Source organism: Nannospalax galili, unplaced genomic scaffold (genome assembly GCF_000622305.1).
Source record: "Nannospalax galili isolate Female #2095 unplaced genomic scaffold, S.galili_v1.0 scaffold424, whole genome shotgun sequence".
In the NCBI taxonomy this organism is placed as follows: Eukaryota; Metazoa; Chordata; class Mammalia; order Rodentia; family Spalacidae; genus Nannospalax; species Nannospalax galili.
In genome coordinates, this window is record NW_008352334.1 from 181,986 (window position 1) to 198,224 (window position 16,239).

Genomic DNA, 16,239 nt, shown 5'->3' on the forward strand with positions numbered 1-16,239 from the left:
ACGCGTAGCACACGCTCGCTAACGCCCGCCGGGCCGTGACGTGGGGGGCGGGGGCGAGGCGGGCGTCGCGAGATCTCGCCCGAGTCCGTCACCGGGTGGTGGCATCTACCTCGGTGCCTTCGGCGGGGGCCGGAAACGCTCTAGCCTGTGGGGAAGGCGTTTGGGGTGCACGGTCTAGTACGCAGACCGGAAGTCGCCCCGCTCTCGGAGGACGCGCGGAAGTCCCCGCTATTCTGCCGGCGAGGAGTCCTGCGCTGCAGGGCTCCGCACCAGGCCTATCGCCGACAGTGCTCAGAGTTTAGTGTTTCTCTGCATGGTACTCGGTATTTTGACAAAGCCAAACCACAAAATCTCTAGTGAAAGCTGCCCACAAAGAAAAAACATGCTGTGGAGACGGCGTCTGGAGGGCTAGGGATGTAGCTCGGAGGGCAGAGCAGCCCAGCAAGCGCAAAGCTGTGGCTGTAGGTTCGATCCCCGGCTTCGCCTAAGCCCGATTGGATTTACGCCTCAGGAGGTAGGAGGGTCGTAAGTTCCAGGTCATCCTTGGCTACATAGCAAGTAGATCACCTTGGGATAAGGCTGTCTTTAAAAGTTTTCAAAGTCGTGGCGCACGACTCCTAGTCCCGGCATTCGGGAGGCAGAGGCAGGCTGATCTCCCTATCCAGGCCAGCCTGGTCTACATAGTGATTCCAGGGCAGCTGGGGCTACGGGGAGACCCTGTCTCGAAAAGACCAAAACCGAAACAGTTTTCAGAGAAAGCGAAGCTCTGACACTTGAGGATCATCAGAGGTGGGGCTTGCAGCCAACTCGTGAACTGCATGGCTGGGCTGCTGTCATCCCCAGAGCACTCCACCCAGCCCTCCCTCAGATGGGGTGAAGACTGCCTTAAGGAATGGGTGCTTTTGCCTAGTTTTACATTCCAGGCCATTTTCTGACAGTAAAATTGGTTTCAGCTTATTTACAGGTCATTTGGTAAAAGGCAAGTCATTATTTTCCCCGTTGTGATAAATACCCTGATAAAAACAAATTTTCGAGAGGATTTATTTTGGCCCACAGTTTAAGGGTACAGCCCATCATAATGGGGAAGTTGTGGTGGGAGGAGCATGAGGTGGCTGGTCCCATTTCCCCAGGAAGCAGAGGGCTGTGTATGCTCTCCTTCAGCTGGCCACCTTTTTATTCCGCAGCCCACGGAATGATGCCACCCATGTTGAGTGGATTTTTCCTGCCTCAGTGATCACCATCACAGGCTGTTTGGGCAGTAAAGATCCCTGACAATTCCAGAATCCGTCTTTTTGAGATGTCACACCGCTGCTCACTCAGCACCACCTTTTGGGCTGTCTGTCCTACAGAGCATTTTAAATCTTGAGGGCTACGACCACATCTGTGTACCTCAGAATTTTTCATAGTAGTTAGCGTGTTTTTCAAACGATTCACAGTAACTTTGATGACATGGTAAGCATCTATGTTTTAGAGTAGTAGAGGGAAAAGGAGACTTCGGGCTGTGACATTTCAGAGTAATGAAGGCACTTTTTCCCATTGGTTGGTGGGGCTTGCCAAAACTTGGACGTTTACAACATATTATTAGCACATCTCTTTTTTGGAGGTTTTGGCAAATGCCTTACAGACATTATGGCTATGCCACAACAGAAAGTACAGTATCTGAAAAAGTCACACGATGTTGCAGGAGATCTGTATTTTCTGTATGTAAACCAGATCTGAAAGGTCTGTCCCAAATCACATTTATCATTTGCATCCCCCCCTCAAAGTAATTCCCAGTATATCCTTAATATTTCAGTATCTTAGTATTTTGAAAGAGGGAACAAGATAAGAGCTTGATCATCATAAACTTGAACTTTGAAGGCCAACAGACCTGAATTTAACTTCTACTTAGGAAAGGAAGTTTTGTTTCCCAGGAGCCTCTCACAAGCACTCTTATTGACATGAACGGGCCCTGAAGCTACTTAGTGTACCTTTGAACTTCAGATCACACATTTATAAAATGACAACAGTAAAAAGGATCTGTGGCTTTAGGATCCTCAAGGTTATGAGGCAGACCATATGAGCTGTTCAGTATACTGCCAGCACAATACAAATATTATTGCTGTGACTTCCGGGCAATGACTGCTCTAAAAATACAAATTCAAGTTTGAATAACCTAATAGCTTTGTTATTAAAATTAAGACATAATAAAATCTGATGGTTCGTTTCAAAATAAAAGTATCTTGAGTCCCCATAGGTCAATTTACCCATAAAGACACTGGTCCCTGTGGGCCATCTGCTAAATGACCTACACACAAACTTTGGCAGTCTAGCTACACTACCCACCCACCCAACTAACTTTAGAGCTGAAAACTGCCAGCAGCAGAGCTTGCCTAATGACTTACAGGCATGACAGGGTCATATGCCTGATAAACTAAACAGAATGTAAAATGGAGGTCTTTGTTGAAAACTAGACAAACGTAAGTAGGCAGAGGGAAATATAAGGCCAAGTTAGTATAAGAGTATACCCTCCCGATAACCAATGAGGAAAGGAAGGAAGGGATCTGCATTCAGGGTTATGAAAACTGGTCTCTCTACCCAATAAGTAAACCTGCCATTCTGGGATGACCCAACTTTATAAGGTCATAAAGTAAACCGTCACTTTTGCTAATGAGTCTCCAGTGCTCTTATTACAGTGTTTTTTATACAAACACCTCTGTGAAGATGTGAAGCCTGAGAAATTCTAAAAAAAAAAAAAAAAAAAAAGCAGGACTGCAAATGGAAAAGCATTTTGCAAAGACTGCATCTCATAAGGCTGAAAACATTTCATGCTAGCAAGTCTACTCCTTGTACACCAGGAAAAAAGGACCAAAGCCCAAAATCCAAGTACCCATCAGAAACAGTGTATGCCTTGTGTATTCATGTAGTGGAGTACCAGCTACACAGCACACGAATGGCTCATCAATCGAATGCTGAAAGGCAGCTAGATGGCTCAGCCAGCAAAAGTGCTTGCCACCAGCCTGACAACCTGAATTTGATCTCCACACGATGGAAGAACACAGACCCCTGCAAGATGTCCTCTGACCTCCACAGAAGCACTATGGCTCAATCACTACACTCCCACAACCCTGCCCCACCAAATAATTGTAAAAATATGTATATGTTTTTAAAGAAAAATATCGGGGCTAGAGAGTTGACTCAGCAGTTAAGAGCACTAGATCCTCTTCCAGGGGCTGGATAGATGGCTCAATGGTTAAGAGCACTGGCTGCTCTTGGAGATGACCCAGGTTCAGTTCCCAGCACCCACATGGCAGCTAACAACCGACTGTAACTCCAGTTCCAGGGGATCTGATAGCCTCTTCTGACCTCCCACGACATGGGAGCACTTACATGCAGGTGATACTCATACACATAAAAAATAAAAATATTAAATATTTAAAAAGAACACTTCCAGAGGACCTGGGCTCTGTTCCTGGCACTCACGTGGTGGCTAACCCCCATCCACTCCAGTTCCAGGGGATCCCATACCCTTCTGGTGTCTGTGGGCAATGCATGACATGGGTGTGCTTACATACATGCAGGCAAAACATACACATTAAAAAAAATTTTTAAAAGAAAACATTGAAAAAGAGCAATGAACCTGGAAGATTATACTCTGAATTCAAACTATAAGCAAAACCAATTAGGGATGTGTTTGCAAAGGCAAAAATATACTCATAAAAAGGCACACTGAGGGGCTGGAGAGATTGCTCGGTGGTCAAGAACACTGGTTGTTCTTGCAGAAGACCTGGGTTTGAATCCCACCACCCACATGGCAGCTAACACCTGTCCGTAACTCCAGTTCCAGGGGATCCGATGGCCTCTTCTGACCTCCGCAGGCATTGCACAACATGGGTGCACTTACCTACATGCAGGCAATACATTCATATACATTAAATGAGAATTTTTTTTTTTAAAAAGGCACACTGATAATAAGGGGACTGAAGGTGTAACTCAGCAACTGGGTTTAATTCCCAGAACCCACCAAAAAAATAGGATGGAGAGGAGGGAGGGAAGACGATTTTCAGGACAGGACACATGAAGGAGAGGCTTCCAGACTGTTGGGAGATGATCTACTTCTTGACCTGGATAATGGTTACATGTGTGTTTTAATGTACTTTTCTGTATATTTCATAAGAGGAAAGTAGTTCAAATATAAAACAATAGTAAAGATATTAGCATTCCCAGCAACTATCTGATATTCACCAAGTATGTCTTGTGTTGAAAGCACTGATGATGAGGTGATAGGGACTTTAATAGGTGGAACCTAATGAGAGGTACTTAAGTTATCAGAGGCACTACCCTCGGAAGGGATCAACGTAACTCTTGTGAAATGCCAGTTAATCCCTGAAATAGCGGTAGTTAAGAGCAAGATCCAAGCAAGGCCTAGCGGCACAGGGCTATATAATTACAGCTATTTGGGAGGTTGAGGCAGGAGGATCCTAAGTTTAAAGGCTACCTTGGCTACAGAGTGAATTCAGAGCCAGCCTGAGCAACTTGGTAAAGCCTTGTGTCAAAATGAAAAAGAGTTTGGCGATATAGTTCAGTGGTAGAAAAACCTGACATATACCAGAGTCTGGTTTCAATCCCCAATACCCAAAACACAATGAAAGCAAGATCTAACCCTTCCCCCACTTCCATCTCTTCATGTGATCTTTCCTTCTTGGGGCTGTTCCCACTACGATGCCTCCTGATATGCAATGCAGCCAAGGAGGAGCCCTGGCTGGCTAGAACTGGTCCCATGCAGTTTGTATCACCAGCCTCGAAAAACTGACCGAAACAAATGTATTATCTAGCATCAGATTTTGTTACAGCAACTGAACAGAAACTAATGAATTGTTGCTTTTTAAATGTAGGCTCATTTTAAACTGATCATGTTCTTTACCATGTTCTATTATGTTGTCCAATCAAAGTTCTAAAAGCTCTCTTCAGAGAAAAGGCAACCATAGTCATGTGTGTGTGCGCGCGCACGCACACGCACACGCACACACACACACTAAAAATAAGTTTTAAATAGCTAGCTAGATGTTTCAAGCATACAACCACATTTGAGAACTGCTCTAACTCAGATTTTGGCCTACTTCAGATCATTTGACTCCAGTTCCTCTACCACATTGAAGGACCTCTAATTCTAAGTGCTGAACCAAATCTTATCAAGAGTGCTTTTTTTTCTTTTGAGGGAATAGCATTTTCCTTATGTTTTTACATTTCTTTAGTTTGGTCTCCTTGAGACAATTTTTAGGAAGGCAGATGTCTTTTTTTTTTTTTTTTTTTTTTTTTTTTTTTTTTTTGTCTTTTTGAGACAGGGTCTCCCTGTAGCCCCAGCTGTGCTGGAACTCACTATGTAGACCAGGCTGGCCTTGAACTCACAGAGATCCGCCTGCCTCTGCCTCCCGAGTGCTGGGATTAGAGGTGTGTGTCAGCACGGCTGGCCAGAAGGCAGATGTCTTTATCTGCCTCAGTGACTGAGCCCTCAGTGAACAGAGCCATGTTCTTGGATTGTCCCTATGAAGACACTCACTTGGAAGGCTCAGGCCTCTTCAATTTAATACTCTGCTTTAAAATACAGATTTATAGGCTTGAGAGATGGCTCAGCAGTTAAGAACACTGGTTGTTCTTGCAGAGGACCCAGGTTCAAATCCCAGCATCCACATGGCAGCTGGCAACTGTCCGTAACTCCAGTCCCAACTGATCCGACAGCCTCTTCTGACCTCCACGGGCATTACACGACACAGGTGCACTTACCTACATGTAGGCAATACACGCATACACATAAAATAATAAAAAAATTTAAATAAAATACAGATTTATTTTCAAGAGGTCAGAAAGAAATTGTCTTCAAACTGATGAAGAGAGCCACGTAGGTTCATAAATTTCACCATAAGGAAAGTCTCTTTTAAAAGAATAGTTTTTGTTTTCTGGGAAAGAGGCATTTTGACTCATGCTTTTAGGGCATGCTTCAAAAAAATTTCCCACCAAAGCTCTTGTAACAAATAGTGGGTGAGAATTTCACATATTCCTTAAATATCTGTTTTTGACTGCTTGTATTTTCTTCTTTTTAAGGGATTTCTCCATTTTATACTGATAGCAAAGGTGGCCCAGCCCACTTCCCATGACCACCAAGCCACAAGGACTAAACTGCTCACTCTCTCTGCCCAAGTCCTTTCCACAGGGAGCTAGTTCCTCAGTCCTCATTCACCTTCAGCTAGATGGGTCTGACTTGACACCTCCCGTCTCCATTCCACAGTGGCAAAGACAAAGGAATCTTGGATCTCTTTGCCATCTATCACCCCAGCCTAGTCCTGCCTCTAGGTAGAACTCATCTCAATCACCCTAACTTAAGTCCAGTAGCTTTCCAATAAACCTAGTCCGGTATGAATTACTGATGCAGAGCAGGTGTCAAGGATACATGAAAGCTGAACTCCCTACAATGCACAGGGGAGGACAGATTAGCTCAGAGTCACATGCAAATCTGTGAGCAAAGCACTGCTCAAACCCAAACCAGTCACCCTTTTTGTTAGTTGTTGTTTAACAGTAAAATCAAGGGTTATTTACTTTTGAAACAATGTATTCACTATCTTTACATGGCTTCTTCTAAGTTTTGGGTTGGCTGAGTTCAGCTTATACTTAAAAAATTTGAATTTGGGCTGGGTGTGGCAGCACAAACCTTTAAGTCCCATCACTCAGGAGACAAGAGGAAGGCAGATCTCTGTGAGATTGAGAACAGCCTGGTCTACAAAAAGAATTCCAGGCCTTCTGGGGCTATAGGGAAACTCTTTCTGAAAAAAACTGGGAAAAAAAATTCAGTTTGTCACTATGAAGACCAGAGTCAGGTATATAAATATACCAGTGTATTTGGGGTACTGTATCTTACTATTTTTTAATATTTTACTTACTATTTTTATTTTGTGTGTATGAGTGTATTGCCTGCATGTATGTAGATGCACCCATGTCATGCAATGCCCACGGAGGTCAAAAAGGGCATCAGATCCCCTGTAACTGGAGTTACAATTGGTTGTTAGCTGTCATGTGGTACTGGGGATGAATCCAAGTCCTCTGCAAGAGCAGCAAGTGCTCTTAACCATTGAGCCATCTCTCCAGCCCTATATTTTATATTTATTTACTTTTTTTTTGTTTCCCTGTAGCCCCAGATGGCCTGGAACTCACTATGTAGACTATGTAGACCTGCCTCTGCCTCCCTGAGTGCTGGGATAAAAGGCGTGTGCTACCATGCCTGGCTACATTTTAAGTTTAAGAACAGACATTAAAAAATCCCTGAGCTTTATGTAGGAAGGAGTTACATTACTGGGTAATAGTAGCAGCTGAAAAGTTAACTGAGCCTTCAAATTGAGCTAAATTTTTGAGCACTGTTATGTTATTTGACTCTCACAGTCTCATGAAATATTAATAGATTATACCAATATAGAAAGGTCATATACTCAAAAGTGTCAAAACTATGACATATATTCAGGTAGACATCACCATCCAAAATATCACACATACCTTACTAACATATGAAAGAAACACCAACATTACCCATCAAATTGACATGTGTGTTTATTGCACAAATTTCCCCTATAATTGGGAGGTTATTATAATACAGGTGTACACTTGAGAAATGTATTCAGAACAAGAAACAAATCTGTACAATTTATATATCCACCATCTAAATAACTTAAGAGAAAGCAGAACATTCTCATGACAACTACCAGAAGTAGGCATTATATAAATTGTTTTAAGTAATCATCTGAAGTGTATGCCAATTGCAAGAAAATGAAATCTGTACTAGTATGTTTATTGCACTTAATATTTTCAAACTCAAAATTAAGACATATTAATAAATGCCATGATACTTAAAATCAAACCAATTAGTTTACATGTACAGAAAACTTAGTTTTAAATCTATAAAATCCCTTTTTAAATTTTCTATTGCAACCAACAGGTGTTTGTAATATGTAGCACATATCTGTCTGTACCATTAAGTACTTAAAAATTATTATTATTATTTTTTGGTCTTTTTGAGACAGGGTCTCCCTGTAGCCCCAGCTGTCCTGGAACTCACTATGTAGACCAGGCTAGCCTTGAACTCACAGAGATCCGCCTGCCTCTGCCTCCGAGTGCTGGGATTAAAGGCGTGTGCCATCACGCCTGGCTCAAAAAATTACTTTAAACAAGCCAAAACTCTTTTCACATTCATCACAACCAAGCTTTAAAGAAGCTCACTCCTTGGGCTTTGTGTAAAGAAAGAACAATGATGATTAATAAAGGCAGTACAAATTATACAAGGATTGGAATTACAGAACTCAGGAATCCTGTAAGGATTAACAATTCTTTAAGAAATGATAGCCTTTTATATCCAGCAAAGCTTAGTTTTAAGAGTAACAGCATGAGTCATTCACTTACTAAAGACTAGAACTACTAAACAGTAATGAGAGATTTCATATAGACAGAACTAACCGTAGTCTGATGATTAACACCCAGAAACAGACACTATCTACCTGCTACATATTATTCCGAGCCACAATCAAAAAATAATGTACAATGGCTCAAAGAGGAACAGAAATCTACTCACTGAACTCCAACAATACACAACAGAATCACTCACTAATGAATGGAATAATACAAGTGAGCCAAAGAAAGCATATTCAGAAACACTCTTTGGCAGCAAGTCATCCATGGGAGACTTAGGAACTACTGTGATCAGCTAATAGAACACGGGCCCAACTGCAGGCACCTTAGCTTTTGGGTTTGCATTCCATTAAAACAATTGCTTCTTCTTTGTCTAGCTGGAATTCTCTTGAACAAAGAGCAAGGCAAAAATATGATCCAACACAATAAACTCAAGGTTCTGAAGACTATAAACCACAGAAAATTTTCATTAATCATTGAAAAATTTAAATAGCACGTATGTATGTGTTATATAGTAAAGGTATTCAGTAACTAAATAGGCAAGTCTTTTTCTTTCTAAGAATAGTCAATGAATGCAAAAACCAGCTCTAATTCTGGCATTATCTGTATCTTAGACTACACAAGCAAAGAATAAGCTACAATTCAGTATTCAAGTAGACTGAGGTAGTGGAGCATTCTGAAAACATCATCTACTCACCTTTTTATTTACATAATATACAGGAGTTTGGTTCTTTATTAGTCTTTCTCATAAGCAACATTCTACACTATATACAAAGACGGTAACAACTGAAAAGTAGAAATCTTTGAAAAAAAATCAGCATTTAGAAGAAAGGAACGCTAAGAGAAAAGAGAATGTTTTTAAAATTTATTACTTCTATCAGTGTAAATGTGAAACAATATTTTGCTCATCTGGGTTGAGGACTGAAGCTACCTGAGCATATTTAAAGAAAACAGTATTATTTTTGCCAATGCTTTGGTTCATTTTTTTAATCCTAATTTTTATTTATTAAATTAGTATGTAAATATCAGTAAGAACTAGCTCATACTTAGAAAACAAATGGTAAGGCGCTCCAGTGGCATAATCATTTAGCGTGTGGTACGTATACAAAACAAATGATACAAAGTAGTATTCTTTTTTAGGGAATCTACATTCTTTAGCCTTTAAAAAGTTTGGCTTTAAGTATATTTTAGAGTGTGTGAAACAGAAAAAAATCACCAGAAGGTGATTTCAACATTACATACAGTATTAGATGAAAATATTTTTTAAAAATGCATGTTTATCAATATTGTATTTCTACCCCTGCTTTTTCAAAAAATAGATACATATGTACACGTGGATGGATAACATAGCACATTTTCACTAATCTAGTTTCTTGTAATTAACAGGTTGTTTGAAATACTTAGAAATAACCAAAAATTTGTTAATTTGAATTACAAAACAACAAATTAAGGTCTTGTAGATTTGTGTACCTTAGAAATAAAGGCTTAAAAAATTAACGAAAAGAGTATTTCTGAGTTGTCTGATGAGTTTGTAACAACATTGTAGTGATTACATGAAATTCCTAGATATTCATGTCATAGAAATTTCTAAATTACACTTTAATTACACTTTGGCTTTTTCAAATGCTTCCCCCAAAATTATTTATGCTGCTTTAGGTTCACTGGTTGAAAATCTACTGCTACCCAGAGATCCAGTTAAAAAGAAAAAGCTCGTAGTCCACACAGACTCTGCAATGCAACACGGTATCCTGGAGAGGACTCAGTCACATAGATGCCTAGGCAGGAAAAATAAAAACAAACACAAAACAGAACAAGAGCAACAAAAAACCCCCATAAGTACATGTTATGCCTGCTTTGTTGATTTCTGTTTAACTTTCCACCAGAGTTACTTCTTCCATGCTAAAGGAGTATCTGAGCGACATATGGAGAATGAGTGCTTGCTACAGCCGCCAGAAGTGGAAGGTCACTCGATTCAATCCTGAAATGAGAAAAGAAAACTCAGTTCAGGTTTTCTGTATCCTACAGGCAATGGCCACTACCTAGAATGTCAGTTCATCTCAGCATTAAAGGCTCACCCTAGCCAAAGAAAAAGGATAAGACATTAGAACTAACAAATGTTAGGAAATTTTTACTAACAGAAGAACCACAGATTTCAAGGAAAGGAAGGCTAAACACAAAGGCGACCTCTGCCTTCCAAGTGCTGGTATTAAAAGTGTGTGCCACCATGGCCATCAATGGAAGCTTTTTATTTTTTTATTTTATTTTATGTGTATGCGTGTATTGCCTGCAGGTAAGTAAGTGCACCTGTGTTGTGCCATTGCCCGTGGAGGACAGAAGAGGCCATCGGATCCCCTGGAACTGGAATTATGGACGGTTAGCTGCCATGTGGGTGCTGGGATTCGAACCCAGGTCTTCTGCTAGAATAGTCAGTGTTCTTAACTGCTGAGCCATCTCTCCAGCCTGGAAACTTCTTATAAATACATCCTACCACAAATTGTTTAAAGCTGGGCATGGTGGTAGACACCTGTAATCCTAGCACTGGAGAGACTGAGGTAGCAGAATTTGGGGTTAAGCTGAAATACAGAGTGAAACTCTATCTCAAAATAAAAAAAAAATATTTAAGAAGCAAGTCAGGCATGGTGGTGCACATCTTTAATCCCAGCTACATAGTGAGACCCTATCTCAAAAAACAAAATAATACAAAACCCTCAACTATTTTTAGAAAAAGAAGAATGACTAATAAACATAGAAAAAGTTACTCAGACTTAACTCATGGTTAAAGGAATTTGAAAAAAAAAACATGCTAATTTCATTTCACTGCTTGACAAATATTTTAAAAGTCTGCTACTAGTTTGATAATAGATTGTAGCTTCCTGCTCCTTATGGGAATTCATACTGGTACTTTCCAGATAGTATTCAGTACTGTAAATGTATATATAACTGCAAAAGATTTATATATATATATATACAGCAGAAAGATTTACAGTGTAAAATAGAATGCTATACAGCAATTAAAATGTGGTATCAGTATGTATGTATCTATATATATATTCAATATATATTAAAAGGCCAATTGCACATTGACAGAGTCTAAACCAATTCTAATTTTATACATTTTAAAATTTATAACAATAAACAAAGTTAACAATATTTATGTTGAGGTTGGAAGTTGGCTTTGGAAAAGATGATGACAATTTATTTCCTAGCACCATGAACTTTGGCTTTATGTACATTATTTTAAAAGCTAGTTTACTTCTTAAAGGACACAGCCATTAAAAATAAATGTGTGTGGTATGGTGGCGCATGCCTTTAATCCTAGTACTTGGGAGGCAGAGGCAGGTGGATCTCTGTGAGTTCAAGGCCAGCCTAGTCTCTGTAATGAATCCAGGCCAGCTGTGACTACAGGGAGACCCTATCTCAAAAAGATAAAAAAAATCTGCCTAAATACCCACACATTCTCATTCACCCTCCCCTCTAAAAAGAAGATTCTATTCTGTTTCTGATTAGAGAACCATTCTCTAAAGTCTCAGTGGGATTCAAAGAGCCTCAGGGATAGGAGTCATTCAAAGCCCTGTTCGGTCCTAGTAATGTGTGACAAACTGGCAGGTCAATTTAAGAATTGTCCCCATTTCCAATCTGGAATTGCCTACATACCACAGGATGACAAAAAGAATTCAGCAGGTGGACTGGTATGAAACTCAGGGGCAGAGCATGTACTTAGCATGTGCAAAACTACAGGGTGAATTGCCAGAATGGGTGAGAAAAGGGGGGGGTGAAGGTTTACACTAAAAAAAACTTTATGGGGCTGGGCGTGGTGACGCATGCCTTTAATCCCAGCACTCGGGAGGCAGAGGCAGGTAGATCTCTAAATTCAAGGCCAGCCTGGTCTACATAGTGAGTTCCAGGACAGGTGGGGCTACAGGGAGACCGTGTCTCAAAAAGACAAAAAACAAAACAAAACAAAACAAAACAACTTTATGTGTATGAGGAGTGTATTGTCTGTATGTGTGTAAGTGCACCCATGTCATGCAGTGCCTGCGGAGGTCAGAAGAGGGCATCGGATCCCCTCGAACTGGAGTTACATATTGATGGCTGTTATGGGAATGTGGGTGCTGGGAATCAAACCCGGGTCTTCTGCAAGAACAACCAGTGGTTTTAACTCTGAGCCATCTCTCCAGTCCCTATTAAAAAAAAAAAGACTTTTTTTTTTTTTTTTTTTTTGTCTTTTTTGAGACAGGGTCTCCCCAGGTAGCCCCAGGTGTCCTGGAACTTATTATGTAGACCAGGCTGGCCTTGAACTCACAAAGATCCTCCTGTCTCTGCCTCCTAAGTGCTGGGATTAAAGGCGTGTGCCACCCACCACGCCCGGCAAAAAAGACTTTTAACTTGGTTTTTGATACACAGTGGATTCTAAATTATTGTTGCTAACTCCTTTTCTTTTCATAAAAGCCACATTTAGGGGGGGAAAAATCTATCTTGCTTTAATTCCTTCAGTTAGAATTTCAGGAAATCACACACAGACACACAGAAATCATCATAGAATATGGAAAAGCTAGCATTAGCATACATTAAAAACATTAGCATACAATAAAGCAGGCCTCCTCCAACCAACTCCCAGTGTCCTTTTCTTCCTGCAGTTAGCATTTCAGACAGCTGTGATCTTCCTGGGATAACTGCAGACTTGGTTAGTAAAATATGAAGATAACTGTTGAGAAATCATATCATGAAAGAGCTATCATCTGCAAAGTATTGTTACTTCAATCAGCTCATTTAAAAGGCAGGGAAGGTGCTTACAATCATGCACTTCGGACAATATATTTAGTAAGTAAAATATGAGTATTGTTTCTAAAATTTTAAGCTTAATTCACTCTGCCTATTCTCGAAGAAAAGCTATTATATGTATGATACAAGGGGCAATGCCTTTCGCATTAGTAGATGACAGGACATCTGCTTTTGTATGTTAGAGAGAAACCTAAATGGTAAAAATGCCCAGTTTCTAACAGGAAAAGATACCTAACAAACAGGCAATTCTGAAGAACATTCCTTGCATAAAGACAAAGTAAGGAGAAAACAAAGCCAGGAAAGAAACTATGAACATACCCAAGAACCACTCCCAGCTCCTTGACATGAACACGCATCTGTCCCCTCAGGTACTCAGATAACATTTTGCTCTTGAAGTATAATTCCTGTAACCGGTCTTCAAGGTGCATTACACACTACAGTCAGGGAAGAGACAAAACCCAGGTTAGAAAATGGTTCTAGTTCTCTGAGTATTGTAAAATATCTCCTAGAGCCAGGCATGATGGCACATGCCCTTCAGTCCCAGCACTCGGTGGCACACTTTAAAATAATGGTAAAAATCTGGGTGCAGAGGAATGCATCTTTAATCCCAGCACTTGGGGGCAGAGGCAGGTAGATCTCTGTGAGATCAAGGCCAGCCTGGTCTATACAGTGAATTCCAGGCCAGCTGGGGATAAAGGGAGACTCTATCTAAAACAAACAAAACCAAAAACTGATAAAAAGTACAAAAAGCAAGCCAGCAATATGTAGTAATTTATCAAGTATTACATACTGCATATAATTGTATTTCTATATTTTCATAAACAGGCAGTATAAGATTATTATACCAGCATCACTACAAGCACAATAATGCTCTGCTGTATGATCTTTTATAATGATTACATCACTAGGCAAAAGGAATTTTATGGAACCACTAACATAAGTGCGATTCATTCCTGATTAAAGCTTTGTATGTCGTGCATGACTGCATCCAGCTCTTTTTCTAAGACTTGCAAAATATGTTCACACATTCTGTAACGATGCTTTTCACTCTATTAATAGCTGATGAAAGTTTTTTTAAAGTTGAGAAAGGCCTATTTATCTGGGATTTTTTTACTTTTGTTATCTGTGGTTTTGATTTCTTACATATAAGAAATCACTTTGTTACTTCTTTTTTATGCCACAGAAAGTTATTCTCTAAGCTTTCTCTTACAAGAGTTTTACAGTTTTGGCTTAAGTCTTGATCCACTTTGAGTTCATGTCTATATATGGCATAGGGATCAACTTCATTTTTCTTCTCATGTGGCTGTCCTTCACAGACTCTTTTGTTGAAGACTTTTTCCTTGCTAAATGGTCTTGGGACCACTCTTGACACCCATCTTCTACAAGATGCTGGTTCCGGGCTCTATACTCTAGCTCATTTGTCTCAACCCTGGTCTTTAGGTGACCACAGGGCTCTGATTACATGTATGTTTTGAAATCAGGTCTTGTGACTTCTCCAACTTTGTTGCTGTTTTTCATCTTTTTCTTTGAGATAATGTCTCAAGCTCTGTACCCAGATCTTCCTAACTTACCCTCCCAGAGTGAGAGGATTACAGGAATGTCATCATGCCTAGCTGCTTTTCTTTTACAGGACTAATTTTGGCTCTTTGGGATTCCCTGAGATTCCATAAAAATACATTAAGATGAGTTTTTCTATTGTTAAAAAAAGTCATTGGAATTTTGATGGGGATTGTATTCAATTTGTAGATCTTAACGATTCAGTCTTCCAACTGTGATTCAAGACATACCTTTCCCACAGGGATGGGGAAGTCAGTCTTTCTTCTACTGGTGGGAATGGCCTAGGTTATGCTGTGGAACAGGCCATCTGATGTGTGTGATGTAATAGTAGAAAAACATTAGTCCAGTGATGTTTTACAGTGGCTACTACATTTGCACTGAAGCAAAAACAACAAAACACAATGTCTTCAATTCCCAGATATGGGAGTTTCCATTTATTTATATCTTCTTTCAATTTCTTTCAATAATGTTTTCTAGTTTTTAAGTCCTTTGCTGCCTTGATTCCCTAAATAGTCTTTATTTATGCTGTTCTGTGGAAATGCTTTCTCCTCCCTACCCTGTGGAGTCTGTGGGGGTTTTGTTGTCATGTAGTCCAGGCTGGCCTGAACTCAATAGGTAGCTGAAGCTGGCCCTGAATTCTTCATCACCTTGTCAATGCTGTGTACCTCTATGCCTACCTCAGAACTGTTGTTTAAATTTTCTTCTCAGTTTGCTTGTGGCCAGTGTATAGGACATCTTATTTTACATGCTTAGGTACTATAAATCTGTTTAAACTGTAAGTTAATTCTAACAGTTTTTCTTGTGGAATGTGCATTTTTAAAAATTATCAGATCATGTCATATGCAAACAGAAATAATGCTTATATCTTCCTTTCCCATTTCGAAGTATTTTATTTTTATTTAATTATCCTGGCTCATACCATGCAGATTTAAAGTGGTAAAAGTGGGTTTCCGTGTGTTATTAGTGATCTAAAGGGAAAGCTTTCAGCCTGTTACCACTGAATCAGGTGTTTGTCTTACTGATACATACCACTTTTTAACAATGGTATTTTGCCGTTCTCCTACTATGAGAAAGAATGAACACTGAAAGTTGGAGAGGGGTCATTAGTAAGAGGCTATCAGTGTCACAAAGTAGAACCACTCAAAGCCCTGACATAACAGTGCGGGTCCTGGACCCTGGAGGGTTACAGGACCATATTGCAAATGATCAAAAAGTGAGGATGATGAAGTCAGAGAACGAAGACTTGCTGCTGCTGCTTCAGTCTTAGCTCACAGACTGAATGGTTTCAACATTTTCTCACAGTTCTGAAATCGAGAAACAAGAACTGGGTACAAATACTGTTGAATTCTAATGAGGGCGCTGTATGGATGGTGGACAGCTAGCTGCCTTCTAACCTTGCTCTCAGTGTGGAGACAGAACAATCTGTTTCTTCCTCATTAGACCACTGATCCCATCATGTGGGCACACACTCCA

General features: G+C 40.2%; 1 protein-coding gene across 2 annotated transcripts in view; it reads right to left on the reverse strand.

The window, feature by feature from the left end:
• Positions 1-7,550: 7,550 nt before the first annotated feature.
• Positions 7,551-16,239, reverse strand: part of Fnip1 (folliculin interacting protein 1) — a 112,963-nt gene continuing 104,274 nt past the window's right edge. For both annotated transcript variants that reach the window (XM_008849305.3, XM_008849304.3), the window contains 2 exons: positions 13,528-13,643; positions 7,551-10,405 (listed from right to left, as the gene is read on the reverse strand). In XM_008849305.3, the coding sequence (XP_008847527.1) occupies positions 10,327-10,405; positions 13,528-13,643 (195 nt within the window). In that variant the 3' untranslated portion in view covers positions 7,551-10,326. The remainder of the gene's footprint in view (positions 10,406-13,527; positions 13,644-16,239) is intronic.